Below are 11060 nucleotides of genomic sequence, written 5' to 3' on the forward strand. Positions count from 1 at the left end.
ATCACAGAGGTAAAAAGTATATTATTATAACTGTGTTGGTTATGCAAAACTGGAGAATGGGTAATAAAGGGATTGTCTATCTTTTAAAACAATACAAATTCTGGTGTAGACTGTCCCTTTAACTGAAAGGGTGGTGAATGCATAACAGTTTCAGAAATTATACAATACGGAACAGTCAAATAATTAAAACTAACTAAATTTAAACTATGAGAAGATCATGGCTCAAAACAAAGTGACTTTTCATATTGTTATTATTTTTACCATAAACCACATTAACTCACGCACAAGTCATAAGATGTAGAGGGTGACACTGTTTTCTCCTGCAACAATTATCAACAAAAAAGAATTTCTATCCCATGAGAGAGAACCCTGCAGACAGGGACAGTAAACCCATTCTCCCCAGCAGAGAGAACCCTGCAGACAGGGACAGTAAACCCATTCTCCCCATCAGAGAGAACCCTGCAGGCAGTAACCTATTCTCCCCATCAGAGAGAACCCTGCAGACAGGGACAGTAACCCATTCTCCCCATCAGAGAGAACCCTGCAGACAGGGACAGTAACCCATTCTCCCCATCAGAGAGAACCCTGCAGACAGGGACAGTAACCCATTCTCCCCATCAGAGAGAACCCTGCAGACAGGGACAGTAACCCATTCTCCCCATCAGAGAGAACCCTGCAGACAGGGACAGTAACCCATTCTCCCCATCAGAGAGAACCCTGCAGACAAGGACAGTAACCCATTCTCCCCATCAGAGAGAACCCTGCAGACAAGGACAGTAACCCATTCTCCCCATCAGAGAGAACCCTGCAGACAAGGACAGTAACCCATTCTCCCCATCAGAGAGAACCCTACAGACAGGGACAGTAACCCATTCTCCCCATCAGAGAGAACCCTACAGACAGGGACAGTAACCCATTCTCCCCATCAGAGAGAACCCTACAGACAGGGACAGTAACCCATTCTCCCCATCAGAGAGAACCCTGCAGACAGGGACAGTAAACCAATTCTCCCCATCAGAGAGAACCCTGCAGACAGGGACAGTAACCCATTCTCCCCATCAGAGAGAACCCTACAGACAGGGACAGTAACCCATTCTCCCCATCAGAGAGAACCCTACAGACAGGGACAGTAACCCATTCTCCCCATCAGATTGAACCCTACAGACAGGGACAGTAACCCATTCTCCTCATCAGAGAGAACCCTGCCGACAGGGACAGTAACCCATTCTTCCCATTAGAGAGAACCCTGCAGACAGGGACAGTAACCCATTTTCTCCATCAGAGAGAACCCTGCAGACAGGGACAGTAAACCCATTCTCCCCATCAGAGAGAACCCTGCAGACAGGGACAGTAACCCATTCTCTCCATCAGAGAGAACCCTGCAGACAGGGACAGTAACCCATTCTCCCATCAGAGAGAACCCTGCAGACAGGGACAGTAACCCATTCTCCCCATCAGAGAGAACCCTGCAGACAAGGACAGTAACCCATTCTCCCCATCAGAGAGAACCCTGCAGACAAGGACAGTAACCCATTCTCCCCATCAGAGAGAACCCAACAGACAAGGACAGTAACCCATTCTCCCCATCAGAGAGAACCCTGCAGACAAGGACAGTAAACCCATTCTCCCCATGAGAGAGAACCCTGCAGAACGGGACAGTAACCAATTCTCTCCATCAGACAGAACCCTGAAGACAGGGACAGTAACCCATTCTCTCCATCAGACAGAACCCTGAAGACAGGGACAGTAACCCATTCTCCCCATCAGAGAGAACCCTGCAGACAGGGACAGTAACCCATTCTCTCCATCAGACAGAACCCTGCAGACAGGGACAGTAACCCATTCTCTCCATTAGACAGAACCCTGCAGACAGGGACAGTAACCCATTCTCCCCATCAGAGAGAACCCTGCAGACAGGGACAGTAACCCCCATTCTCTCAATCAGACAGAACCCTGCAGACAGGGACAGTAACCCATTCTGCATCAGAGAAAACCCTGCAGAGTATGAAAGTAAAATCCTTCTCTGACAAAAACAGAGCCCTACAGATTGGCAGTATAGCCCATTTTCTTCTCAGTGTCCTTTAAAATAAACTAAAATAACTAGTGTAGACTAACACAGCACTTACCCAATTTCATCAGACATGCCAGTAGAATCCATAGGCCAATCTCAAATGGTGCTTGAACATGGTCATAATCAAAATCCAGTACTGGGAATAATTTGCGCTTCCCGTGGCCTTTTGCACCGTGACTATCATTTCCATTAGCGACATGAGAGTGGCCGTTGACCACGTCATCCTCGGGAGAGTGTGTAATGCCTGGAGGTACACTATCCGGATTCAGGAGTCCAGAGTGTGAGGGCTGAGTGGAATCACTAGCCAGGCCGGGACACAAGTGTATCAAGGACAGCAGTATAAAAATACACAGCGCCTGTCTGCGCAATGGCACTGACAGACCCATTTTGAACTCCAAACTTTACTACATACACCGCAAACTTACATGTGTATTATAGGGCACAGACAGAGCTAAGCACATCGTTATAAACCCTCAGCATGCTGAAATAGCACACAGGGGCGGTATAAGCATTGAGCCTTGTGTATATTGTAGGAGTGATCTCTTCATAGTGCATTAGAGATGGATTAAAGCGAATACACAAATACGTTTGAGAACCGGGTACACTGGTGCTTGTCTGCATTAAGAATCAACTTTTATGTTAAAATGTACAAGGGGCAAATTAATTGTGTATATTATATAGGAGTGATTACAGACTGCTGCCGGTGCTCTGGGGTGTAGTACTGTGGTGAATATGTAAACCCATATAGAATGTAAATAGCTGCCTAGAACTAGTGTTAGCACTAAGCATCTCCGGAGCAGGCCTCCCGTGCCCCCAACGCTTCTTCCTTCCGCCTCCCACCCGCTCCCTTCCTGCTCCTCACAGCCACCAGCGCTGAACACTTCCCAAACACTGATATTATTCTTATTCCAGCCACCCGGCTCCAGCTTTATATCCGCCTACAACGAGTTCAAATCACAAACAGAGCGGACACCAGAGCACTTTAGCAAGGTCACAGAAAAAAAAGTAGACACCTAGTGGACAGGAGAAGAAAAGCATCATCTCCTATATGCTGTAACAGTAATTCTTTCTCAGTACTATACTACGTGTCTTCGGGTGTGTATGTTTTTTCTTTCTTTTAATTTATATTGATTACCAGATAATCTTGTATTTTTGGCGCCCACTTTAAACTTTGTAAAGTCTTTTTCATTGTAGCTGGTTATAATCTAGAATATATGCTTTTCCGTCAATTGAATTGTAGAGTGAGGACACAAACTATACTATTCCGAGTAGTCTTGACGTTTCCATGGTGGACTGGTTTCAACTAAAGTAATTAAAGGGACACTGAACCCATTTTTTTTTTTCTTTCGTGATTCAGATAGAGCATGCAATTTCAAGCAACTTTCCAGTTTACTCCTATTATCAAATATTCTTCATTCTCTTGGTATCTTTATTTGAAAAGCAAGAATGTAAGTTTAGATGTCGGCCCATTTTTGGTGAACAGCCTGGGTTGTTCTTGCTGATTGGTGGATAAATTAAACAGCCAATAAACAGGTGCTGTCCAGAGTACTGAACCAAAAAATGCTTAGGTGCCTTCTTTTTCAAATAAAGATAGCAAGAGAACAAAGAAAAAATGATAATAGGAGTACATTAGAAAGTTGCTTAAAATTGCCTGCTCTATCTGAAAGAAAAATTTTGGGTTCAGTGTCCCTTTAAGAGATGTTTATAAAAACAAGAATTTTGTCAAAAGAAAACCTTTAAACACATTTAGGCTTTCTATGTTGTTAGTTGTGTAATTTAGTTTGTGAGTAGTCACAGGGAATCTGAAAACATCACCCCAACAATTTTAGCTCATATTTGCTTCATATATTTCTCAAACGCAGGGGTGATACAAGCAGGAATCATTTACTTTTAATAAAATTAATAAATAAAATATTGAGGGCAGAGATGCTCTCTAAAGAAGACAATTGATCAATTAGATGATTAGCAGACAGTCTAGATATGTGCATTTGTATCCTTTGGGAAGGATCACTACACTAACATCTGTGCAAATCCAGATCTAAGTGTGGTGATCTTTCATAAGAATAAATGCGGTGTCCTGTCAGAATAAGCCACGCGTCAGAAAAAGCTACCCTAGCACAGTGCATGCGCTATTTGACGTCACCGCATTCCAAATCTGTATCACAAATATCTTCGGAATACTGTAACCTCAGACAGCGCATGTGGAGTTATAGGGTAGCTTTTTCTGACGTCCTCAAGCTATGCCTCTGTGACTATTTGCTTACTCGCATGCGCAGTCGCAGAGGTAGTTTGTCCTGACGGATATTTTTTATTTGGTACACGATGACTGCACATGCGAAGGGAGCAACCCAATTGAAAGCAATAGCATACTGACGTGGAAGGGTTAAACAAAGCTAACTGTGCCTGCACTTGCTAAAATGCAAGTCTGTAAAAAGAACTGAAATAAGAGGGCAGTCTGCAGAGGCTTAGATACAAGGTAATCACAGAGGTAAAAGTTATAGTAATATAACTGTGTTGGTTATGCAAACCTGGGGAATGGGTAATAAAGGGATTATCTTTCTTTTTAAACCACAACAATTCTGGTGTAGACTGTCCTTTTTAATATAAATCTATAATAAGACCTCTCCATTGAAAGATTGGTCCCCATCATTTAAATGAGGGGCTCCATGTCCTTTTATCTGTCAAGTGATCATTATAGTAATAACCACTAACCTCATTTTGTTGATGTCAGGGCTTGTTTTTTGTATCTCTGAGGTTATAAAAGTTAAAGGTATGCAAATAAATGTGTGAATAGGTTGAGTTTAGAAACAGATTAGATTTTATGAAATCCTATACAGAGTGATTTGCTTATTCATTTAGGCCCTTGGCTAATAAGATGCTTCTAAAGATATTGTTTGACATCTGGATTTTCAATGGGTATGAATCTTAATTAATAGTGATAAAAATTTCACTATACAGTGACCCTGTTGTTACTAATTAAGGCTAAATTCTCATATTCCCTTTAATGGCTTTGTTCTTTGTACTGCTCTTATTTGTGGTACTTTTATTGTCAGTAACTCTATTCACAGTCACAGTTACTGCCATTTTGTGTGCTTCATTCCATAGTTTTTGTGTTTATTCATTGCTTGTTCATATGATTGTTTGACATGGAAGATATTCCTTGTGCTGATTGGCTTATGTACTATCAATCATTTTTATGTTTTATAGCTGTTTAAGGCAACATCACAACCCATGCAATTAATTGGTCTCTTCTTGAACATCCTGTAAAAGTCTGTTGGAATTCTTTTGCAAAACGTTTCCAGATTACTTGACCTGACTTGTCTGCCAATCCTTCCTGATCTTGCCTTACTATTGACCTGTCTTGGCCTATTGTCCTGGACTGATTGGTCATTGCTGACCTTCTGCATTCTATTCACACTTATTCCTGTGTATGACCTTGTCCTGGCTGACAACTCTAATGGACTGTACCATCTGGTACACTTTGCTTTGTAAGCCCTGTACTTTAACACTTCTTCACTTCAACTATATGCTACTGATGGGTTGCACCCTTAGTGCAAATAACGTTTCTGGCTATTAAAATAACCATATTTATAAATTTAGCATATCGGTGTATATTGACATTATCAAATAATAAAATATTGGTTAAGTTCAGTTTAAGCTTAGAATTTAATATTGTTGAGATATAATATGAGACCTGCAACCAAAACTGTTCAAGCTTTGGGCATTTCCATATATAATGTAAGAAATCCGGATGGTGAAAAGTACATTTAAAAAAATATCTGGGATATTATATCTCCATCTGGATAATCTACTTGGAGTCACGTAGTCACTATGGGGTAGATTTATCATGGTGCGAGCGGACATGATATGATGTAGTATATCATGTCCGCTACACATCGATAAATGCCGACAGCATACGCCAGCATTTATCATTGCACCAGCAGTTCTTGTGAACTGCTGGTGCAATGCCGCCCCCTGCAGATTCGCGGCCAATCGGCCGCTAGCAGGGGGTGTCAATCAACCTGATTGTATTAGATCGGCTTGATTTCTGTCCACGGCCTCAGAGCAGGTGAACAAGTTATGAAGCAGCGGTCTTTAGACCGCTGCTTCATAACTTCTGTTTCTGGCAAGCCTGAAGGCTCGCGCAGAAACAGGGGCATCAAGCTCCATACGGAGCTTGATAAATCAGCCCCTATGAATCAATCTGTGGTGTGATTCTCTGAAATTCATAGATATAGAAATTTTAGCTACAAATTTAATACTATTTACAAATAAATTAAATATAATTTCAGATTGTAGAAATTTAGACCATTCATACTCATAAGTTTAGGGTGAAAACATAAATTTAGTTTTGACACATTATATAGAGGAGCAACTTTATGTTTCCCTCAAGCACAAGTTAAGAATTCTTATTCAAAAGATGTTTACCTCCACTATGTGATGATGAAACTTTAAAGATTGAGAGATATTGTTTGGTTATATGCTAAAATATTATTATTCGTATAATTTAAACCAAATTTGATCATAAACGTATTATCTACCCAGTACTTATAAATCCCCAAGACAAGTCACCCCTTTAGATTTTACGGTTTTAGATTTTTTTTTATCTTTGCCTGGAGGGAAATCAAAATTACCAACACTGGGCAAAAATTCAGAAAATTTTAAATTAAGTTTTTCTCCACGCAAACAAGACATCCCCAAATAACATATCATTTCTCTTGTAAGGTGTATCCAGTCCACGGATCATCCATTACTTGTGGGATATTCTCATTCCCAACAGGAAGTTGCAAGAGGACACCCACAGCAGAGCTGTAATATAGCTCCTCCCCTAACTGTCATAGCCAGTCATTCTCTTGCAACTCTCAACAAGCTAGGACGTTGTAGGAGAGAGTGGTTAAATATAGCTAGTTTATTTTCTTCAATCAAAAGTTTGTTATTTTTAAATAGTACCGGAGTTGTGCTATTTTATCTCAGGCAGTAAATAGAAGAAGAATCTGCCTGAGGTTTCTATGATCTTAGCAGGTTGTAACTAAGATCCATTGCTATTCTCACATATGTCTGAGGGGATTACACAGATGAGGTAAAACTTCAGCGAGAGAATGGCGTGCAGTTTATTCTGCTATCAGGTATGTGCAGTTATAATTTTTTCTAGAGATGGAAAACACTAGAAAATGCTGCTGATACCGGATTAATGTAAGTTAAGCCTGAATACAGTGATTTAATAATGACTGGTATCATGCTTACTCCCAGGGGGAATACCCTTATGATATTTACAATATAAAACGTTTGCTGGCATGTTTAATCGTTTTTATATATGCTTTGGTGATAAAACTTTATTGGGGCCTAGTTTTTTCCACATGGCTGGCTTAAATTTTGACTAGAAACAATTTCCACTGTTGTAGTATAAAAGTTACAGTTGATGCAGTTAAAATTACAAACTGTGATATCCAGCTTCCCTCAAAGGCCCTCTGAATGCTATAGGACATCTCTAAAGGGCCCAAAGACTTTCCAAAGTTGTTTATTGGGGAAGGTAGGGCCACAGCTTGCTGTGGCAGTTGGTTGTGACTGTTAAAAAACGTCTATTTCGTTTTTTTGATCCGTTTTTTGAACTAAGGGGTTAATCATCCATTTGCAAGTGGGTGCAATGCTCTGTTAGCCTATTATACACACTGTAAAAATTTCGTTTGATTTACTGCATTTTTTCACTGTTTTTCAAATTCTGACAAAATTTGTTTCTCTTAAAGGCACAGTACCGTTTTTTATATTTGCTTGTTAACTTGATTTAAAGTGTTTTCCAAGCTTGCTAGTCTCATTGCTATTCTGTATAAACATGTCTGACATGGAAGAAACTCCTTGTTTATTATGTTTAAAAGCCATGGTGGAACCCCCTCTTAGAATGTGTACCAAATGTACTGATTTCATTTTATGCAATAAAGACCATTTTCTGTCTTTAAAAAATGTATCACCAGAGGAATCTGACGAGGGGGAAGTTATGCTGACTAACTTTCCCCACGTGTCAGACCCTTTGACTCCCGCTTAAGGGACTCACGCTCAAATGGCGCCAAGTACATCTAGGGCGCCCATAGCGTTTACTTTACAAGACATGGCGGCAGTCATGGATAATACACTGTCAGCGGTATTAGCCAGACTACCTGAACTTAGAGGTTAGCGAGATAGCTCTGGGGTGAGACAAAATGCAGAGCATACTGACGCTTTAAGAACCATGTCTGATACTGTCTCACAATATGCAGAAGCTGAGGAAAGAGAGCTTCAGTCAGTGGGTGATGTTAATGACTCAGGAAAGATACCTGATTCTAATATTTCTACATTTAAATTTAAGCTTGAACACCTCCGCGTGTTGCTTAGGGAGGTTTTAGCTGCTCTGAATGACTGTGATACCATTGCAGTGCCAGAGAAATTGTGTAGACTGGATAAATACTTTGCAGTGCCGGTGTGTACTGATGTTTTTCCAAATACCTAAAAGGTTTACAGAAATTATTAATAAGGAATGGGATAGACCAGGTGTGCCGTTCTCTTCCCCTCCTATTTTTAGAAAAATGTTTCCAATAGACGCCACCACATGGGACTTATGGCAGACAGTCCCTAAGGTGGAGGGAGCAGTTTCTACTCTAGTAAAGCGTACTACTATCCCTGTCGAGGACAGTTGTGCTTTTTTTTTTTTTTTAGATCCAATGGATAAAAAATTAGAGGTTACCTTAAGAAAATATTTATTCAACAAGGTTTTATCCTACAGCCCCTTGCATGCATTGCCCCTGTCACTGCTGCTGCGGCGTACTGGTTTGAGTCTCTGGAAGAGGCTTTACAGGTAGCGACTCCATTGGATGACATACTTGGCAAACTTAGAGCACTTAAGCTAGCCAATTCTTTTATTCTGATGCCATTGTTCATTTGACTAAACTAACGGCTAAGAATTCTGGTTTTGCTATACAGGCACGCAGAGCGCTATGGCTTAGATCATGGTCAGCTGACGTGACTTCAAAATCTAAGCTACTTAACATTCCCTTCAAGGGGCAGACCCTATTCGGGCCTGGTTGAAGGAGATTATTGCTGATATCACTGGAGGAAAAGGTCATGCCCTTCCTCAGGACAGGTCCAAATCTAGGGCCAAACAGTCTAATTTTCTCAATCCAAGACGGTCTGGAGACCAAACCTGACATGGAAAAAAGGTAAGCAGGTAAAAAAGCCTGCTGCTGACTCTAAGACAGCATGAAGGAACGGCCCCCTATCCGGGAACGGATCTAGTAGGGGGCAGACTTTCACTCTTTGCCCAGGCATGGGCAAGAGATGTTCAGGATCCCTGGGCGTTGGAAATTATATCCCAGGGATATCTTCTGGACTTCAAAGCTTCCCCCCCAAAAGGGAGATTTCACCTTTCACAATTATCTGCACACCAGATAAAGAGAGAGGCATTCTTACACTGTGTACGAGTCCTCCTAGTTATGGGAGTGATCCATCCAGTTCCAAAGGAGGAACAGGGACAGGGTTTTTACTCAAATCTGTTTGTGGTTCCCAAAAAAGAGGGAACCTTCAGACCAATTTTGGATCTAAAGATCTTAAACAAATTCCTCAAAGTTCTGTCGTTCAAGATGGAAACTATTCGTACCATCCTACCACTGATCCAGGAGGGTCAATATATGACTACAGTGGATCTAAAGGATGCTTATCTTCACATTCCGATACACAAAGATCATCATCGGTTTCTCAGGTTTGCCTTTTAAGACAGGCATTACCAGTTGTAGCTCTTCCCTTGGGATTAGCTACAGCCCCAAGAATCTTTACAAAGGTTCTAGGGTCACTTATGGCGGTCCTAAGGCCGCGGGGCATAGCAGTAGCCCCTTATTTAGACGACATCCTGATACAGGCGTCAAACTTCCAAATTGCCAAGTCTCATACGGACGTAGTACTGGCATTTCTGTGGTCGCATGGGTGGAAAGTGAACGAGGAAAAGAGTTCTCTATCCCCACTCACAAGAGTTTCCTTTCTAGGGACTCTGATAGATTCTGTAGAAATGAAAATTCACCTGACGGAGTCCAGGTTATCAAAGCTTCTAAATTCCTGCCGGGTTCTTCATTCCATTCCGCGCCCTTCGGTGGTTCAGTGTATGGAAGTAATCAGCTTAATGGTAGCGGCAGTGGACATAGTGCCGTTTGCACGCTTACATCTCAGACTGCTGCAACTATGCATGCTCAGTCAGTGGAGCGGGGATTACACAGATTTGTCCCCTCAACTGAATCTGGACCAAGAGACCAGGGATTCTCTTCTCTGGTGGCTATCTCGGGTCCATCTGTCCAAAGGTATGACCTTTCGCAGGCCAGATTGGACAATTGTTACGACAGATGCCAGCCTTCTAGGTTGGGGTGCAGTCTGGAACTCCCTGAAGGCTCAGGGATCATGGACTCAGGAGGAGTCTCTCCTTCCATTAAATATTCTGGAACTAAGAGCGATATTCAAGGCTCTTCAGGCTTGGCCTCAGTTAGCAACTCTGAGGTACATCAGATTTCAGTCGGACAACATCACGACTGTAGCTTACATCAACCATCAAGGGGGAACGAGAAGTTCCCTAGAGATGTTAGAAGTTTCAAAAATAATTCGCTGGGCAGAGATTCACTCTTGTCACCTATCAGCTATCCATATCCCAGGTGTAGAGCACTGGGAGGCGGATTTTCTAAGTCGTCAGACTTTTCATCTGGGAGAGTGGGAACTCCATCCAGAGGCATTTGCACAACTGATTCATCGTTGGGGCAAACCAGAACTGGATCTCATGGCGTCTCACCAGAACGCCAAGCTTCCGTGTTACGGATCCAGGTCCAGGGATCCCAAGGCGACACTGATAGATGCTCTAGCAGCGCCCTGGTCTTTCAACCTGGCTTATGTGTTTCCACCATTTCCTCTGCTCCCTCGACTGATTGCCAAGATCAAGCAGGAGAGAGCATCAGTGATTCTGATATCACCTGCGTGGCCACGCAGG

At 42.1% G+C, this 11060-nt stretch overlaps 1 protein-coding gene across 1 annotated transcript in view; it reads right to left on the reverse strand.

Annotated features, from left to right (window-relative positions):
* SLC9A1 (solute carrier family 9 member A1) overlaps positions 1-2968 on the reverse strand; it is a 157729-nt gene extending 154761 nt beyond the window's left edge. Inside the window, 1 exon segment of the mRNA XM_053706995.1 lies at positions 2127-2968. Within this exon segment, the coding sequence (XP_053562970.1) occupies positions 2127-2457 (331 nt within the window). The 5' untranslated portion in view covers positions 2458-2968.
* Between the last annotated feature and the right edge of the window lie 8092 nt (positions 2969-11060).

The sequence above is a fragment of the Bombina bombina genome, chromosome 3 (genome assembly GCF_027579735.1).
Source record: "Bombina bombina isolate aBomBom1 chromosome 3, aBomBom1.pri, whole genome shotgun sequence".
In the NCBI taxonomy this organism is placed as follows: Eukaryota; Metazoa; Chordata; class Amphibia; order Anura; family Bombinatoridae; genus Bombina; species Bombina bombina.